At 40.9% G+C, this 20912-nt stretch overlaps 1 protein-coding gene across 2 annotated transcripts in view; it reads right to left on the bottom strand.

Annotated features, from left to right (window-relative positions):
* Window positions 1-20912, bottom strand: part of ATP8B4 (ATPase phospholipid transporting 8B4 (putative)) — a 155500-nt gene that overhangs the window by 110654 nt on the left and 23934 nt on the right. For both annotated transcript variants that reach the window (XM_030578889.1, XM_030578888.1), the window contains exons 3-4: window positions 7443-7556; window positions 5708-5806 (exon numbers count right to left, since the gene is read on the bottom strand). In XM_030578889.1, coding sequence (XP_030434749.1) covers window positions 5708-5806; window positions 7443-7556 — 213 coding nt within the window. The remainder of the gene's footprint in view (window positions 1-5707; window positions 5807-7442; window positions 7557-20912) is intronic.

Below are 20912 nucleotides of genomic sequence, written 5' to 3'. Positions count from 1 at the left end.
AAGCAGTTTGTGACAATTTTTATTACTACAAATTAAACCTGATCAAGGATTTATCTTTCAGCATCCCTCATCTTTCTAGCAGAGTGGTGGTAGTGGTGGTATTTCCTTTTTCTTTTTTTTTCTTTTTTTCCCCCTTTTTCAAACACTTTTTTCTGCCTAATCACCATAGGTATTTGATACTTCAGTTGTTTAATGAAAAGCAGTCCTGATTTTTCTCAATAATTTTTGAGAGTTTGTATTCACCCTGGTTTCAAGATTTAATATTCATGTGGAACAGATGAAGTTGCTCATCCATTTAAGTGTTCAAGTTTACAGTACCTCAGCTCTTCTGACTCATTTCAACATGATTTATTTTTATAGATATTAAAGGTCACAAGCTGGATTTTGTTTTGCTTTGGCCGTAAATTTTAAATCTATAGTCAATAATTTTTCTGATCACTATAAGATTTGTTCTGCTGTTTCTTTGGTACTGTTAAGAACAGCTTATGTGAGAGAGCCAATGTAGTGTAGTGGTCTATGAGTGTGAAGCCTATCATCTGTTCGCAGCTTTGTCACCATTTCTCTTGTGTGATCTTGGATAAACCACTTGAAATCCATGCTTCTTAATTTATCCATCTGTAAAATTAGTATACCACCTCTCTACTGCATAGGGTATTGAAGAGACTTAATATCTGCAAATGACTTTGTGAACCTTGAGTATAGATATATATACTTTTACTCAAGGTTCTCAAAGTCATTTGCAAATATTAAGTTATATATATATATAAATAAAAGTGCAAAGTATTTTTGTACTTAATCTTATCTGATATTTTTTGCTTTCTTTTCTATTGTAAAACATACTCCCCCTCCTTCTACAGAAGATGAGACAGGTAACACCACTTTAATTAGGCAATTCTCTTAATCCATTATAGATTATTTCTTTTGCTTGTCATTTTCCACAGTATTCACAAGAGCATAAGGAAATAAAGCTAACTGGTTGCAGATTGAAAACACTTTGGTTACACTGTCCATATGCTAATTTGGAGAGCTTTATGTGTGGTTACAGAGATTATTTGATGCAGGTCAAACTTAATTAGTCTAACAATCTTATCAGGACCAGTACAGTCTTCTACATTTTGTTAAATAGTTATCAACTGTGTTTTAAATCCTGAGAGACTATCCTGTGCAGCTAACATGTTCTAATCCTATGGAAATTAACAACAAAATACATGCCAAGCTGTCCCCCAGAAGTTCTCTTCTCTCTGTTCTCTCACTTTTTCAGCTTTCGTATCTCCCTCACAAATTTTTCGCTGCAAAAAGACTGTAGTGTCATGTGGCTGTGTCACTCAAACACCTATTTAACTGGTCCTTGGCCTACAGGTGTCTCAGAGAGACAAGGTGGGTAATGTAATATCTTTTATTGGATCAACTTCTGTTGGTGAGAGAAACACACTTTCGAACTTACACAGAGCTCTTCTTCAGCTCTGAGAAATGTACTCAAGAGTGTCACTGCTAAATACAAGATGAAACAGATTTTTAGCGTTAAGTAGTTAATATATATTTTAAAGGGACCATGCAAGGTGAAGGGGCCTGTTAACCGAAGATAACAGAATTACTCACGAACTTGCAGATGCTATGATGGCTCATGGTGCCTTGCTCAGTTTTCATTCAAAGATCTTGGTATCAACCAAATTCTTTTAATTTAAAATCCAAGACTGAGCTTATGATGCTTGTGCTCTCCCAGTAAAAATGTTGTTTCATCCCTGATTTTCCTCTCTCTTTAAATCTGTTTTTGTTTTTCCTGACTTCAAAGCTTGTAATCCTTGGAGTCATCTGAGTCTGATTAACATGAGCCTCAAAAAAAAGAAAATAAAGTTCTAACTGTGAAACTGTCTTGTACCATCTCACTGGGATACAAAGATTCTTAATCATGCCTGTATCACGTTCTAACTGAACTATTCCCAATAAATCATGTATCACTCTTTTCTCACTTCCCTCAAGAGTATGCTTCTTTTGTACCACTCAGCTGTTGAGATGTCAGAAACTTACTCCTTATCTGAGAGAATTTCCCTGGTCTCCAGTGAAACATCAGTGTCTTTAAAATTATTTTGCTTACACTGAAGTCATTGCCATGTTCTTTTATTTATACACTACTTTGGAAAGCTTATTAGCTCATACTTCCCAAGGCAAATCCAACTTTCCATTTTCAGTAAAAATTAGTGCTTGATCTCAGCTAGGATTAGTAGCCTTAAATCCCCATAATATAAAATAGAATGAACTACCTTTCTAGAGTTGTATTCTCAGGGTACATCTCTACTACGATAAAAGATCTGCAGCATGGCTGCAGCTGGCACAGGTCAACTGACTCTGACTTGGGCTACAGGGCTATAAAATTACAGTGTAGACTTTTGGTTTCTGGGGGTACATCTACACTGCAATTAGACATGCACAGCTGGCCCGTGCTAGCTGACTTGGGCTTGGGTTGTGGGACTGTTTAATTGCAGTGTAGACGTCCAGGCTCACGGTGAAGTCCATGCTCTAGAACCCTGAGAGGTGGGAGGGTCCCAAAGCTTGACGGAGGAGGGTCCAGAGCTTGAGCTGCAACCCACGTCAGAACAGCTACACTGCAAAATTAAACAACCTCATAGCTCTAGCCCCGCGAGCCTGAGTATCTGGCACGGGCCAGCCATGGGTATCCTAATGGCAGTACAGTACAGACATACCCTGAGACCCCACAAGGGTGCAGAGTCTCAGACCCTAGGTTGCAGCCAGTGGGCGGCTGGTGAGGCAGCTCTGTGACAGTGTGTGTGTGTGGGGGGGGGTCCTAGCCCCCAGCTCCTCCCCTTCTGCATAAGGCCCCACCCCTCATCCTTCCATTCTGCCCCCCATCCCCTGCAGGAGCCCAGAGCACCCCCATCATGGTCCCGAGCCCCTTGCCTCCAACCTGAGCCCCAGAGCACTGGAAAGCCAGGGGGCATGGTTCCAACATCCCAAGTGCTGGACGGGCAGCACAGCCGCAGACTAGCACCAGCCACCATGAGCCCCAGGGCCATGCCAGTTCTCCCCAGCCCCAGCCTAGAAGAACAGGAAGGAATTGCACCGCAGGAAGGGGCGTGGGGGTGGAGCGTGGGCAGGGCCATGCCAGGCTGTTTGGGAAGGCACAGTCTCCCCTATCCTATGATACCCACTGCCTATGCTGCAATCTGTGCCTGAATTCTACACTGCTATTTTATAGCCCTGCAAGCTCGAGTTAGTCGACCCATAGTCTGAGACTCATTGCTGTGGGAGTTTTACTGCCACATAGACATATCCTAAAAAAATCTGAAGAACTCAGAGTTTTTTCTGCTATTGTAGTGAGACTTCTGCCTCACAGATCCATTTCACTGGTCCTTGTCCCTGGCATCATATGTCTACACGATTTTCCATTGTTTTTTTCCTGTTTGTGCTTTATCTGATGCAAAATGCTTCACATGGGGTAAAAAAACTGCACCAAGGTAGAATCAGAATATTTTAGCCATATAAAGATATAAGATAGCTATACATGAGATCTATAACGAATGTTACATATAAAAGGTCAACTGCATCAGTGTTTTCTTTAACGTGGTTTCATAAAGACACACATGGGTTGTTTTAAAATTGGGGTTAAATATGAATAGTGTATTTCATAGATAAAAGTGAGATGTGATAAGTAAAAACTCCATGCCACTAGTAAAACTCTACACCTTTACTACTCATGCCTTTTTTATTCCTTTTTTGTCCGGTTCCACATACACATGCCCATTTCCACCCTTTCCAGAGCCCTGAAGTATCATTTCTGGACATGTATGCAATTTTGGCAGTCAGCATTTTGAAAACCAAGGTTTATTTTCATTTATTCTTCCTAGAAGTGATCAAAATAAATGAATAAATATAGATCTCATGCCTTTTTCTTTATTAAGAGGAAATATGCTTTTGTATGCTGTTAGCACATTTCTAAATTAATTTATTTATTGTATCATCTAATGACAGAGGAAAAAGGAGAAGTGTTAATTCATACATGATATCATGAATTTGAGAAAATTACTTTTATGCAGTTAACAAATTCTAAATATAAGTTGACTAAATAACTGCACAAAGGATTAGTGAAAGAAAGAAAAAATACAGTCCATCACAATTGTTCTACCGCCTCCTTTCAGAATTTTCCCAAGAAAAGTTGTTGGTTTTTTTTTTTTAATAAAATTTCATAATGTAAAAAGGGGAGAGAAGGAAAAAGCAGCTTACTCCACTGATTGTCACTAGCCAAATGGCAGTAATAGCGATGTGAGGGAAAGTCATGAAATCTATATTTTTACTGCTTCTACTAAAGAGAAATTAAATACAATTTTTAAAATGCCCCAAAATGGCCAATGGTGCAAAAAATGCACACTTGTTAAAAAAAATACATAAGGGACCTTGAAAGGGCAGAAGAGAGCAGGACAAAAAGCAGCAGGGAGGCATGGAAACCTGCCAAAAATACATGTGTAAAGTTAAAGAGTTACTACTACCACCCACTGCACTTTTCTAACAGGTAGGGGTATTATCCTCAATATTCTGGTCAAATTCTAAACTGGGGATTACATTTTACCTGCCTACATTCTCTCTGTAATTTTTCTTGGTTAATGTACTCTTAACTGTCTGTGCTAAACCATTGGGTAGCATTCCTAGGTGCTGTTAAACCATTGTTCCATTTCTCTGTGAAAGTGATTGGACTTCATGACTGTTTGCTAAGTGAGTGTAAAAAAGCCATTTATAAGTGCTTTAGGATCATTGAGAGTCACTACATAGATGCATTATGGTTTTTATTGTCATTACTTCATACAAATGTTATATCGCATTGCAGAAAAGTGGGAGTTTTGCAGTTGACAAATAAGAGCAGGATCAATCAGTGTAGCCCCAAATGATTTACAGTAATAAACATTACAAGACTTTGGCCATTATATGGGATAAGTTAACAAAAGCTTTGAAAACGATTTTAAAATAGCATTTTAATATTTATTTTTGGTGTTTATTAATTTTAATCTGTATATACAAGACCTGGGACAAGGATTTACCTCCATCAAACCTATCATCTGTGATTATAACCATTATAACACTGCGTATAATACTTAATCTGACAGAACAAGTAACAGAGTGGGAAAGGAAGACTTCTAAATCTGTTAAATTGAACAACAGCACATCTACCAAAACATATTTTTAGACACTGTGCCTTTTAAGATATAAATATGCTCTAATGCAGGGGTAGGTAACCTATGGCACGGGTGCTGAAGGCAGCACGCGAGCTGATTTTCAGTGGCACTCACACTGCCCGGGTCCCGGCCACCAGTCCAGGGGGCTCTGCATTTTAATTTAATTCTAAATGAAGCTTCTTAAACATTTTAAAAGCCTTATTTACTTTACATACAACAATAGTCAAGTTACATACTACAGACTTATAGAAAGAGACCTTCTAAAACATTAAAATGTATCACTGGCACGTGAAACCTTAAATTACAGTGAATAAATGAAGATTCAGCACACCACTTCTGAAAGGTTGACGACCCCTGCTCTGGTGATTGCAAATAAACAAAGCTTCTTTGTGAATACCTGTGCTCCTCCCACACAGTATGGCGCTAGAATCAACAATATGTGAATAATATGCTACATAGCAATGTATGGAACAGTATATGGATGGCTGAAGACTTCACAAAGGTAACTTACTGCAAATACTTACACAGTCATCTGTGACATCTTTGACAGCAGTAATGGTAAATACCACCATTAAAGGCACAATGGTAGTAAACCAAGACAAGGAGGATATTTCTGGGATCAGCTACAAGATAAAGTTCTATTAAATACTTTTAAAAAAATCTTAGTGAAATTTCAGTAACAATATTTCAAAGTAACTAATAATTTTCATAAAAAGTAGTGCTGGAAAATCTGTAACGTTGCCATACAATTAATACACTGGGAAGGTAAAATTGCAGCAAGTGGAATATGGTGTAAGTGAGGAGCCAAGAGGGGATGAGCTGGGAGAAAAAAGAAGAACTAGAGAGAACTATAAGGAAAAGAGTAGATGTGGGAGAGAAAGAATAAGAATGGATAGCACAATAAAGAAAAACGGGGGGAGAGAAAAAGAGAAGCAGAGAAAATGGAAAAAAATAGAAATCAAGGAAACAATGAGAACAGAGATGAATAACTCATACTGACTTCAGTGGGAGGTATTCATAACCTATGAGAGGAGAATAGGGCCCAAGTAAAGCAAAAGCCATGAAACAATACAAAGTGTAAGAAGACAGAGTGTCAACTAAATAACAGTGAGTAAAAACCCAAAATACATTTTGCCAGGTATATGGAACCTTAAAGAATGCAACACAAGAGAGAATATTCAGAAAGAGGAAAAACTCCAAAAAGTGAGACAAGGTGGGTGAGGTAATATCTTTTATTGGACCAACTTCTATTGGTGAGGGAGACACGCTTTCGAGCCACATAGAGCTCTTCTTCAGAGGCTTGTTCTTAAAAGGTCCCAGACCTCAAGAACTGTGTGGCTCGACAGCTTGTTTCTTTCACCAATAGAAGTTGGTCCAATAAAAGATATTACTTCACCCACTTGTCTCTCTTAAATCCTGAGACCAACATGGATATAACACCACTGCATACAAAAAGTGAGACAAAAACAGAGAAAGGGGATGGTGAACAGATGAGAGCCACTAACAAATGAGAGATTAGAAAAATGCAAGAAAGATTTTTATTTTATTGAGATTTTTAAAAAATCTTCTGTGTCAAACCTGTACATTTGACTAGAGTTTCATTTAAATATAAATGTAAAATTCAGATTTATTCAGGTCCAGATTTCAAGTCTCCCAAAAGTTTGGATTTGGGATTCCACTATAGAGAGACTGTAATCATGAAGTACTGACTGGGGATGTGGATTTTAATTTAGACAAGAATTGTTTTCTATATCACCTCACATACCCTAGGCATCCTACAGGGATGATCATTAGGGCTGTTTTACTTATCCAATTAACTTAAGTTTAAAAAGGAACAAACAAACCAGTTCGGGTAAAATAAGAACTTACCTGGGCCTTCACCTATATGTCAAACTGCATCTAATCTTTGAGGAAATGCCCTATCAAAGAAGTCTGGTGGTGAAGCAGAGAAGGAGCAGCAGCACATTTACCCACCAGGCCCTCTTTCTCCCCTTTGTCATGTCCATTCAATATTATCTTGGAAATACTCATAATAGAGTTAATCAGAAACAGTCATTTTAGGCTATTCGATAGTTGTCAATCAACAGCTACATTTTAATACCCATGAAATCTGATCAACATAGAACAATTTTAGTTATTTGTTTGGTATTGTAAGCAGCCATTGCATTGCAATTAACCTATATAATTGAGTCTCTTTGTTAAGAGAAGAGATCATCATCAAAATTGCACTTCAGAGAAAAAAAGAAAGTTATACATCACCTGTAAAATCAGAAGAAAAAGGAAGTAAGCATTTGCAACCCTCTGGAACTGTTCAAATAAATTAACTGGCAAGAAAGTAAGAATGTTGTATTTAGATGTTTTGATGCGATTATTCTGAAAAATAAGAGAAAGATGTAAAGCATATTAGTACCAGCAGAGAAAAATCTAAACTTATGAAAAAAAAATCTGCTTCAAATTTGGAACACATAGCAGTAATGATACTTAAAATCAGAAAGTCATCTTGTAGCATCTCAGTTTTGTTACAATTATTCATTAAATTGTTGATTATAATTATTACTTAAATTATTGGTAATAGAGGTTCTAATTTTCAACAATGTTTTAAATCAAGATATAAAATCTTTATGCAATAAATGGGAGCTTCCAGACTCCTCATCTCTAAACTCTTATTTAGGGCAGATAAGAAAAGTGTGCACACACTAGGAGAAAGGGTGGATTCAGGAAGGGTTATAGACACATACACATATTCAGGAGCAATACCTAATAGTGGGGGTTGGGAGGGGGGTCGGGAAGGGGATTCCAGTAAGGGTTTCATGCATTTCCCAGCAAATGTCACTGCAAGACAGAAGCACAGAGGAGGCAGACATTAAGCTATGCTAAGAGTAAAATGCAACACAAACCAATAGCAAATTGCACACCCACACACATTTGCTTGATTCTTTTACTTTAATTCTCTACAATACACAACCCCGTTCAACACAACTTACATATGGCTTGGCTGCTATGAAAGCCTGGAATGTCTTTTTTGGGCGGGGTGGGGAGGTGGGGGCACAGGTACTGCAAGACCCACAAAAAGAACACATTTCACTTCTGAAGTGGACCTTGTGATTCTGGTTATGCATTGTCCTCACTTCTGCTGTTTTACTACAACACATTTTTTCCTTAGTGACAACTGTGATAAGTTTTATTTATATTCATATTATTGTAAAAGTAAATTCATTAATACATATCTAATACATTACATGTACCAGAGTATATTGTTCTTTCAACAGACTAGCAAACTAATATCATGGGGTAAATTAGTTTAGTCTGTATCAGCTGTTATTGTGCAACTCAGAATATCACTTCAGAGAGGTCTGTCTTTTCAAGACACATTGATTTGTAACTGTCATGGTCTAATTCCCCTCTGAACCTTAGCGTCCAAAAGATGGGGTACCAGCATGAATCCCTCTAAGCTTAATTACCAGCTTAGAACCTGTAGTGCTGCCACCAACCAGGAATTCCAGTGCCTGGTACACTCTGGTCCCCCCAAAACCTGGCTCGGGGACCCCCAAGACCCAGACCCTCTGGATCTTAACACAAGGAAAGTAAACCCTTTCCCTCACCGTTGCCTCTCCCACACTTCCCCTCCCTGGGTTACCCTGGAAGATCACTGTAATTCAAACTCCTTGAATCTTAAAACAGAGAGGAAAATTTACCTTCTCCCCTCCTTCTCTCTCCCCCTCCCAGATTCTCCCTGAGAGAGAAAGTAATCCTAATACAGAGAGAAATTACCCTCTCTCCCCCTTCCATCCTGTCTCCCCACCAATTCCTTGGTGTATCCAGACCCAGTCCCCTGGGGTCTCACCAGAATAAAAAAACAATCAGGTTCTTAAACAAGAAAAGCTTTTAATTAAAGAGAGAAAAACAGTAAAAATTATCTTTGTAAATTTAAAATAGAATAAGTACAGGGTCTTTCAGCTATAGACACTGGGAATACCCTCCCAGCCTAAGTATACAAGTACAAGTTAAAATCGTTTCAGCAAAATACCAATTTGAACTCCTTCCAACTAAATACATATTTGCAAATAAAGAAAACAACCATAAGCCTAACTCGCTTTATCTACCTAGTACTCACTATTATGAACTTATAAGAGCCTGTATCGGAGAGATTGGAGAGAAACCTGATTGCACATCTGATCCCTCTGAGCCCTGAGAATGAACAACCACCAAACACTAACAGCACACACAAAAACACTTCCCTCCCTCAAGATTTGAAAGTATCCTGTCCTCTGATTGATCCTCTGGTCAGGTGACAGCCAGGCTCACTGTTCTTGTTAACCCTTTCCAGGCAAAAGAGATATAAAAGTACTTTTGTTCTATTAACTCCTACTATTTGTTTATGACAGTAACTAATCCGAAATTTTGCTAGTAACCAATAGGAAAATACTTTGTACGGAATATTTATAATTTGCTGCAGGTACAATGTCTATTATAGCCAAGACAAAAATGAACATTCATCTGAAAGTTGTAGGGGTGCAGGGTCGGGGGCCGCACCACGCAGCTCCTGGAAGCTGCAGTTTGGCCCTACTCCAGCTCCTATGCTCTCTAGTGGCCCCCTCCGGTGCTCCAATGGGAGCTGCAGGGAAGGTGCCTGTGGACGGGGCAGCGTGCAGTTACCTGGAGCCAGAGAAGGGACATGCTGCTGCTGCTTCCAGGAGCCGCTTGAGGTAAGTGCTGCTGGGAGCCTGCAGCCCCGAACCTCTCCTCATGCCCCAACCCCCTACCCCAGCCCTGATCCCCCTCCCACCCTCCAAACCCCTCAAAACCAGCCTGGAGAACCCTCCTGTACCCCAAACCTCTCATTCCCAGACCCACCCCAGAGCCCGCACCCCACAGTCGGAGGCCCCTCCCCCACTCCAGGCTGGAGCCCCCTCCCATACCCTGAGCTCCTCATTTCTGGCTCCATCCCAGAGCCTGCACCCCCAGCCAGAGCACTCACTCCCTCCTGTACCCAACCCTAATTTTGTGAGCATTCATGGTCCACCATACAATTTCTATTCCCAGATGTGGCCCTCAGGCCAAAAAGTTTGCCCACCCTGCTCTAGGCACTGGCTTTGGGTTTCTAGGCACATTCTCACAGTAAAGATCCTTTGTCTAGTACCCCTTCTGAGATATAGGGCTCTGCAGTCCTAAGCCTAGGAAAACTAATGTCAGCTCTCCCAAGCCTCCCCAGTAGTTCTTGCAAGCACTATGTACCTGCTATATACCTTTCAGATTACCATTTCCCCTTCAGGGACTACATGATAGTGAAAGCAAGTAACACAGATATTTTATAAAGGAATTTCTAAACCAATCACACTTTACTCATGGACAAAGCACAAGAGATATACAGATCTACAGAAAACAACAAAAACCTGCACTCAAAAGCCTCCCTCCAGTATCCTCACCATTTCAAGAACCCTCAGGTTTCGGTCAGTCTTTCCATAGACCTGGGTCCCAGGACCATCATTTCTTCCTGCACAGCCTTGCAATCTGGTCTCCTCTCTCTTTAAAATGGCAGGTAAAAAACCCTTCCTTTTATAAGTTTCCAGTCCCCATGTCTGGTGACTATTCCCATTGGCTTCAAGTCCCTCATCAGCCGATCCATTACTTATTTATAAGCCCACCTGGAAGAACTGGTTCATTGGGTGGCAACTAGCTCATTGTCCTAGAATGCTTCCATTTGAATTGGAAATCCTCCAGGTTAACAAACCTTGATTGCTTTCCATTATAAGCCCTCTGACAACACCTCCAGGAATCCCATGGAGATTAAAAGACAACAGTGAAGGTACAGTGCAGTTTTACAATCAAAATGGCATTCATGAAACAAAACGGAGTTTACAGTTTGATATAGATACATACAGACATACATCAGATGCTATCCTAGATCACTGAATGGATACTGTAGGCTGCCACATGAATACAATGAAACCTACAAACAAACAGAGAAGGAATATGGGGCAGAAATTCTACACGCAGAGACACTAGCTCCCTGTAACAAGGCGAGACTCACAGCTGCGGTGCCTCCTGATGTCGTCCTGGGAATTAGCTCTTTCCCAGCCTTGGAGTGCCCTCTACAGGCCCCTGTCTCACCTTGCCAGGCTCCCCATGTCCCTCCCAGACCCTAGTGCCCCTTTTCACTGGGGTTCTGCCCCTGCAGTACCTCCACAGTCTCAGTGGGTCTGCCCTCCCTAGGGACCCCCCAGCCCTCTATCTCCACCTTGCCTCAGTCTTGGCTACTGCCAGTCCCCATCTAGCCCCTGTTCACTGGGACAGATTGCAGTATGATTGCCACTCATCACTGGCAAGGAGGGTTTGGGTCTGCTGCTTCTGCCTTCTGCAATCCCAATACCTTCTGGCCTTGCACTAGGCCAGCAGCCTGGGGGGTTTCCAGGCCAGAGCTCCCCAGCTCCTCTTGCCTTCCCCCAGCCCTGCTCCCACCTTAGGTACCCGGGTACACTCCCCAGCAGCCAGGCCCTTCTCCCTCTAAAGGCAGAGAGAGTCTCAGAGCACCTGGCTCACCACCCTTTTATAAGGGCCAGCTGTGTTCTGTTTGGGGCATGGCCCCAGCTGAGGCTGCTTCCCCAATCACAGCTGTCTCCTGGGCTGTTCTAAGCCCTTTAACATGGGAGCAGGGCAACCACCCCACTACACTCCCCACAAACCCCTGTCCCGGACACCTGCCCCTTCTGCGGTGTGCGGGAGACCCTGGTGCACGTTTACTTAGAGTGCGCCAGGTTGCAGCCCCTACACCGGCTCCTCACAGCCATCCTCTTACGTTTCTGGTTACACTTTTCCCCTCACCTCCTTTTGTACGCACTCCCTATCTGTGGCCCCACGAAGTCCCGGGACCTCCTGGTCAACCTCCTCCTCGCCCTGGCGAAGAAGGCCATCCACGCGACCAGGGAGGGGAGGTTGGCCGATGGAGACTCCGGTGACTGTGGGGCTTGCTTCCGCTCCATGGTCCGATCACGCATCCGGGCGGAGTTCCTCTGGGCGGCGTCCACTGGCTCCCTTGACGCCTTCGAGGAGCGGTGGGCGCTGTCCGGGGTTCTCTGCTCGGTGTCCCCGTTAGGTTCCCTCCTTCTGACCCTTTGACCTCACTCCTGTCCCTGTTCTTTTATTAGTTGTCCCCCGCACTCAGTGGGTTCTGTGGCCCTGTGGTTCCTCCCCTTAGGCTGAGGGAGGATCCTTTAGCAGTGGGCGGGCTTCGCCCGCCCACTTCCCAGACACCCAATAGGTACACTCCCCACAAAAAATCCATGCAGACAACACGTGACAAGAACCAAGAGGGGTTTTTCCTGACAGGGCTACATTAGTGTGCTTATGGTTCCTGACCGATGCAGATTCTTCTTTCTTTTAGGAGAGCTTATCTGATGAGTCAATAGATTGGGAGCCAACAATCACAAGGAGACACTGTTGGTCAGACTATGGACACAATGTACTGATGCTTCTGCAGCTTCAGCGTGTGTCTATTTTGCAGGCATTTTTCCAGATGGCCAGCAGATGGCCATATATTTGGTATACAAATACTTATCTAATATTGCTTTCAATATATGTTTCATGCCCATTTTCCAGAGGAAGTTGTATATTTTATTTTATTAGAGAAACTGTTTTAAGTTAGTTCTGGCTAATGAAATCTACCTAAAACTATGATAGTGGTATGTTCAAATTTAGTCAAAGAAAAGAGTCTTCACTTTTCAGGCCAAAGTTGAGGTATTTGGGAATTTGGAGCTGAGAGACACTGATATTCACTTTTGCAATGGAATGTGGTGGGAATAGGTAGAATTACTCCCTATTACTCTTTTTAGAATTACTTTATACCTTTTATCAGCTTGATAATGCACTATTTAGTCATTTCTCTTCTTGATCTATCTACTCAACCATTCTGAAGACCTCTTAAAGACCTTCCCCCTAGTTTTTACAATGTGGTTCTACTCTGAAAAGCAAGTCTGTAAAAATGATAACTATTTTGCTGCCTGTACATTTTCAGCTCTTTTTACGTTAGTGATAAAGACAGGAGGGGGGGCTTACTATTTTTTAATTCCTTTTATAAATGCAGAGGCAGTACAGCTATGGGACAAAGAATTTGGTATCTATTCTGGCTCAAGCACCATCAACAGAATTGTTAATTAAATTCCAACGAAATGAGTTCTTTGCACTGGTCTTCAGTACAGAGGATGTGAGGGAGATTGCCACACCTGAGCCATTCTTTTAGATGACAAATCTGATGAATTATCCCAGATAGAGGTATCAGTAGAGGAGGTTCTGGAACAAATGATAAATTAAACAGTAATAAGTCACCAGGACCAGATGGTATTCACCCAGAAGTTCTAAAGGAACTCAAATATGAAATTTCAGAGCTACTAACTATGGTAAATAACCTTTCACTTAAATCAGCTTCTGTATCAGATGACTGGATGATAGTTAATGTAACGCCTATTTTTAAAAGAGGCTCCAGAGGCGATCCTGGCTATTACAAATCAGTAATCCTAACTTCAGTACCCGCTCAATTGGTTGAAACTATAGTAAAGAACAGAATTATCAGACACCTAGAGAAACACAATATGTTGGGGAAGAATCAACTTGGCTTTTGTAAAGGGAAATCTTTCTTCATCAATCTATTAAAATTTCCTGAGGGCATCAACAAGCACATGGACATGGTGATTCAGTTGATATAGTGTACTTAGACCTTCAGAAAGTCTGTGACAAGGTCCCACATCAAAGACTCTTAAACAAACTAAGCAATCATGGGATGAGAGGAAAGATCCTCTCATGGGTCAGTTACTGGTTAAAAGACAGTAGAGGGATAGATGGTCTTTTTCACAATGGAGAGAGGGAAATAATAGGGTCCCTCAAGGATCTGTACTGGCACCTGTGCTGTTCAAGATATTCATAAATTATCTGGAAAAGGGGGTGAACAGGGAGAGGCAAAATTTGCAAATGATACAAAATTACTGAAGATCGTTAAGTCCAAAACTGACTGCCAAGAGTTACAAAGGGATCTCACAAAACTGGATGAAGGAGCAACAACATCGCAGATGAAATTCAGTGTTGATAAGTCAAAAGTAATGCATGCTGAAAAACTTAATCCCAACAATAGATACAAAATGAAGGGTTCCAAATTAGCTGTTAACACTCAAGAAAAAGATTTTGGAGTCATCATGACGACTACTCTGAAAACATCTGCTCAATGTGCAGTAGCAGTCAAAAAAGCTAACAGAATGTTAGGAACCACTACAAAAAGGATAGATAATAAAACAGAAAAATATCATGATGACACTATAAATCAATGACTGTCTCCTGCAATCACCTTGCAGTCTGTTGTATCTTTTATTTCCTGTTGGGAAACAAGAAAGTAATCTGGCGTCTAGTCCTTCTACTCTTGGAACAAGACGTTCATCTCTTTTCGTAAAAAATGTGTTGGAGACTACTAGGTCACGAGCTTGTGCCAGTTTCACTATGCTTTCTCCTTCATCATTTATAGTTCCATAGCCCTGGCAACCACATATGCTACTATATCCACACGTCTCTTCCAACATTCCTATTTAAATTGGCACCAATAACTATTTCATTTTCTAGAATTTGCTGAAGAGCAGTGCCTAACATTTCTTAGAAACTTGCCTTCTCTTTCTCGCCACAGCCAGACTGGGGCACATGTGTGCTGACTATATTTAACAAGCCACAGCAGCAAAATATGTTTAGCAAGCTGTGGTAATAGAAAGAATAAATAATATGTTAATTAGTAAGGGACAGTGTGTTAAGAGCACAGAAAAGTTATTCCAGTCCATCTTATGATATTAACTGATTATCTTAAAAGGGCACAGTCAAGATAAAACAAAAAGTATCCTTACCTGTAGTACTCAGTTATAATACCTTGATTTAGAGATTATTGGAAAAATATCACCACATAGCAGAAGAATATTTTAAATGTCTTGATTTTGTTTATTTTATAACCAGAGCTACTTAGATTATTCAAACTAGAAAAATATTCTTCCACTTTATGGGCATTAATTCAATCAACTAGAACAGTCACTTTCAGTCTTTTGAATCTATGGAGAACGCTGCCTCTCGTGTCTCAGGAGTCTTAATTTCCTACCCATAATTTACATAGGGAAACATTGTTTATAAATATTTTCTAGCCATATTTTCATTACAAAATTTTTGTTAGCGAATGTTGTTAGTCTTGCACAATTCTCTGAGCACTGCTTCATTGAATTATCATTCCTGGTTTCTAACTGTAATTGTGGTGAACGTAAATGGTCTTCGAACTGAAATTTATCTACAAAGCCCTGATTTTGAAGAATTCCTCGGGGAACAAATTAAATTTCCCTTTGAGACTAATTTAGTTACTGTATGCTTTATTTCCTCCAAGTCACTCTAAACAGCACACGTTGTACAACAACTTTCCCATACTAGCAAGCAATTTTTTCCTTCGAGAATGACATAGCTGGAGAGGAAGATGAGAAGCCCTGTATCAATGTATCCACAAACAATTGATATAGATATATAGGTAATAAAGGACATAAAGCATCAACCTCCTAGTGCCTAAAAAGAAATGTATTCTTACTGTATTACTTATACCTACAAAACAGAGAGGGAACATTTAGAGCCAGATTCAGACACTGACTTCAGAAGAGTTTCACCTGCTTTCACCATGTCTGACTTTGCATTCACAGGACATAATTCAGCTAAAGCTCTCAAGCAACTAGTTGCCATTAGCAGAATTTTATTTAACAAATGGCATCCCTACTGGCTAATTATTCATTTTCAAACTGTAATGATAACCTCCAATTACAGGAGAGACTGTGGCTCACAAGTGTCACCCTGGAGGAGCTCTGGGAGGGATTATGCCTCAGGAGACACCATAGTTCCCCCAAGCTACCTAGGAATCAAGAGACTGTTTAAGCTGCACCACTCTTTGGATGGTGCAGCAAACTCCTCACTGCATCACCTGGACAGTTCCATAGGTTGAAACAGAGATGGCAGGATCATGTCCCAACTCCTCTCTCTGCTATTTGCTGCTTTCTTTGGACTGACTTGCACGACGGGGGGGGCCTAGAAGTGAATTTTCTCCAAGACTAAGGACTGTTAGAGACCTAGCCCTTCCATGGAGGGGAGGGAGACAAGGATGAGTCTGCACGATAGTCCTACTTTCCCCATCACCCAGACACAACCTGGCCTTAATATCTTTATAGCAGTATGCCCAACACTTTGTACCTATGTATTTGATAATCCTTAATTTTTTCCTCCCAACTGTTCTAACATTTAGTCCCCAGATAGTATCTAACTCTCACTCCCATCTCTCAGAGAGATTGAAATACATCAGTAGGCTAACCTAGTCCAAGTAACACTGTAAAACAAATTATCGAGAAGAGAAAAGAATTGAGGATCATAAACCAAAAGGTGACTTGGGGCTTACAAATATTTAACTGTTAGTCGGTGATCCCACAAAGATTTACGCACATGCTTACTGTGACTCTAATCACCCCTGTATTTACACCCTACCTACTACTGTAATAATATTTGTACAAAATATGCCTTGTGAGGTATCAGTTGAAAACTAACAACTCTCTGATCATTAATATTCTTGTGTGATATATGTACTCAGTGTGTATTAAGAGATATGGATATAAGCTGGAGTCATGACTAAACTATGTTTAAGCCAGGCATATCAGGGGATGTTGGTAAACAGGTCTGCCCTAGACAAAGGAATGTGCCCAATCATCAGGCAGAGATAATTAAGGTATATTTACATATAAGCAGTAAACAGGGCCATCAAACCAACAAAGGGTCGGTGGGGAATTGCCAGAAGCAGAACAATTTGCATTTTAGCAAACACCGGTGAGGGAAGAAAGAGCATGGAGTTTCCTTCACCACCAGACTCCATGTCACCTTCCTCACAGCTTGAATAAAACTTTACTTTGAGTAATGACATTCACAAGAATCCATTTCAAAGGTTTACTGGTCTATAAAGACAGGGGGCTGAACCTCAAGTGTAAGCAACTGAATCAACAGATTGTATACAACATTACTGTATTATAAAAGTATATAGAGTGAGGTCTTTTCTGAAAGCTAATGACACACTGGTGATTAATATAATTGTGAAGTGTATATATTAACAGTATATGAGAGAATATGGATATGTAATGATATTATGCTTTAAAGTCTGTGGCCAAACAGGGACTCCCTCCCAGACAGCAAAGAAGGCATCCATTTGTCTCCTATGTAAATTAAGCATGGTGGAATCAAAACAATGGAAACCCCATGTACATACAAGGTGATAGGATGCCCACAGGAAGGGAAGAACAGCATGAGGTCACACTGCCTCTTGAAACAAAGTCATTAAACTGGAAGTTATAAGCAAGGACAGAAGCCAACTTCTTAACCTACCACTAAACAGATACCCAAGACCAGACCTCTTGCAATCTGAGAAAGATGGGTGCTTCAACCAAGGAGAGGTTGAAGTCTCTGGAAATTGAATATAGCTGAGAGACCTGCTTAAGCAATCTCTTTCACCTAAGAAGACAAAAGAACCAGCACTTTTGGGCTTCTGGAGAAGATTCTGACCGAGGAGGGGGTCAGACACTATCTTGCTGGAAGACTGTGGATGAGAAAAGCCATCTTGAACAGAGCCTGTCCCTTGATAAAGTTTTAGACTTTTAGATGCATATTTTCTACTTTTATTTGCTTGAGACCCTATCTAACATTCCTTTTACTTGGCATCACTTAACCTATGTCCTATTAATAAATTTGTTTTATTTTTACTATAAACCTACTGAGTGCTGTGCTTGCATGGAAGGTTGTATTTAGCCAGTTAAGTTAATAAGCTGTGATGTGCTTTGGTCTTTTTAAAGGAACAAATGAACATTGTAATTTCTCTGAACAGTTGAAGAGAGGGCTGGACACTGCAGAGCGTACTGTTTGGGGAAAAATCAGGACTCGGAGTATGTTGGGGTCACCTTGCTAGTTGTAACCCAGGCTGGTGGAAGCCAGAGTGGGGCTGCAGACAGGCTGCTGGGGTCAGAGTTGCTGAACCAGGGCTGACTGCATCATATGTAGACACTCAGGGTGTGATCTGCATGCTTGTTTGCTGACTGGGAGCATCCCAGGCTGGGAGTAACAGTACTAATGTCTTGTGAGATGCTCAAGATTACAGGTAAGAGGTGACAACTCCTCACTGGTCTGAACTGCACTCTAAACCCCATGAAATTTACCCTATGAGTAGACCCAATGACTTAAAAGGGATTAAAGTCTGTGGCCAAACAGGGACTCCCTCCCAGACAGCAAAGAAGGCATCCATTTGTCTCCTATGTAAATTAAGCACAAGTGTGAAAAATTAAGCACAAGTTTAAGTTTTTGCAATATAGGGGACTTCTATTGCAAACTCTCTTATACCTTTTTGGGTCTACTAAATCCTCTCATATTTGGATAAATTCTACAGCTGGTATTTTCAAATGAGCATAAGGGAGTTAGGTGTCCAAATCCAATTGACTTTTAATGGAATTTGAGTGCTTAGCTCCCTTAAGCACATTTGCTAATGCTAGGTAAGATGCATTTCTCAATACAATCCTGCCTAGTTACTCCAATGAAAAAGTTGACTAACCTTGGATCAAAGTATATTTAGAATGTTCGCATAATGGCACATACACAGATTTTACTGGAATTAACCCATCATTCTTTCATCTAGACAAGAAATGGTGCTCTATAGAATATAAAGCTGGGGTGGGCAGGTGTGGGGATGAATCCTTGCCAAGCAACTTAGAGCTCATGTAAATTCAAGGTATTTTCATTCCTGCTCACCTAAAGGAGCTAAATCATCTTCTATATGTCTTTAGATATTAAGAGATCCAGTTTATCCTTTGTTCTCAGAGTCTTCTCTTTCCAAGTTCATGCTTGTTTTCTCACACCAAAGCTAGAAACTGACATCAAATGCCTTTGGTATTATTTAACATACACATGCATGCCAAAGCTACTCTCAAATGCCTATAGAGAACAAATAGCCTTTTCTTCAAAATAATAACAATTATTTTTTTAACTGCATATTCAAAGTCCAGCTAGAAAAACAGGCAGCAGGGAGCTCACTATAAACATCTCATCCAAAGAACAGCAGCTAGCTCTACCATCATACGTGACTGTGCAAACCCTTAACCTTTGGCCTTCAGTCCCAAAGGAAAGTATGCTACCAACTAAACCAGTTTGGCACTTGGTACACAGGCACATAATTAAGCAATAACTGAGATCTGGTTGTCCCTCTATGGCAGATACAATAGCAGGAAACCTAATAATAAACTAAAAATATTAAGTATCAGAGGGGTAGCCGTGTTAGTCTGGATCTGTAAAAGCAGCAAAGAATCCTGTGGCACCTTATAGACTAACAGACGTTTTGGAGCATGAGCTTTCGTGGGTGACATGCATCTGAAGAAGTGGGTATTCACCCACGAAAGCTCATGCTCCAAAACGTCTGTTAGTCTATAAGGTGCCACAGGATTCTTTGCTGCTTTTAAAAATATTAAATTGGCTGGTACAAAATGTTACTATGTATAATAAAATAGTGCAAGTTAAAGCAAAAGTCTCTATTTTATGGCATAGGAAGGGGAATTTTTCCTTTACGTTACAAAAGGAGAGATGTGAACATAAGCTGTGATTACTTTGAATGGCCACCACAGAGGGAAATAATGAGAATAAACATAATGAGAACATGTGTTTTTCATCACTATATATAGTAACTCTGCAGTGGGGAGAAACAGATCATTGTGGGGAGGAGAAGAAAAGGCCATTTTTTTTAATGTAATTTTATTATTTGGTGACTCATTGTGACGCAAGTAGTTTCACAATGAGAAGTAAGTTGGGGCTACCAAGTTATTTAATACTGAAGTAATATTACAAAGTATTATATAGTTTTTAATACTTAGCAACACTAATATCCGATGTCAGATACATACAGAGTCAAACTAACATACTCGTATTATTCATTTTCCAATGAGCAAAGAAATTTGAAACTGGTCTTTTATACTTGAAGGGACTTTCGGCTTGTCCACACTTGAAACACTACAGCTGCAGCACTGCAGCTGTGCCACTGTAGCGTTTCAGTGTAGACACACTACAGCAGTGTTTCTCAAACTTGGGACACCGCTTGTTTAGGGAAAGCCCCTGGCGGGCCGAGCCAGTTTGTTTACCTGCCATGTCCGCAGGTCCGGCCAATCATAGCTCCCAGTGGCCGCAGTTCGCTGCTCCAGGCCAATGGGAGCTGCTGGAAGTGGCAGCCAGTATGTCCCTTGGCCCGCACCGGTTCCAGCAGCTTCCATTGGCCTGGAGCAGCAAACCGTGGCCAGTGGAAGCTGCAGTCAGCCAAATCTGCAGACGCAGCAGGAAAACAAACTGGCCCGGCCCACCAGGGGCTTTCCCTACACAAGCGGCGTCCCAAGTTTGGGAAACACTACACTACAGCCACGAGAGGGGTTCTCCCATTGACATAGTTAAACCACCTCCACAAGAGACAGTAGATAAATCAATATTATTACAAAGCAAATGGTCGTAGCAAAGAAGGGAAAAGATTACAAAATCTGCTGTACATTAAAAGCATAGACTCATAGACTCTAGGACTGGAAGGGACCCTGAGAGGTCATCGAGTCCAGTCCCCTGCCCTCATGGCAGGACCAAATACTGTCTAGACCATCCCTAATAGACATTTATCTAACCTACTCTTAA

Source organism: Gopherus evgoodei, chromosome 10 (genome assembly GCF_007399415.2).
Source record: "Gopherus evgoodei ecotype Sinaloan lineage chromosome 10, rGopEvg1_v1.p, whole genome shotgun sequence".
Classification (NCBI taxonomy): Eukaryota; Metazoa; Chordata; order Testudines; family Testudinidae; genus Gopherus; species Gopherus evgoodei.
This window is presented reverse-complemented; position numbering and strand designations above follow the sequence as displayed.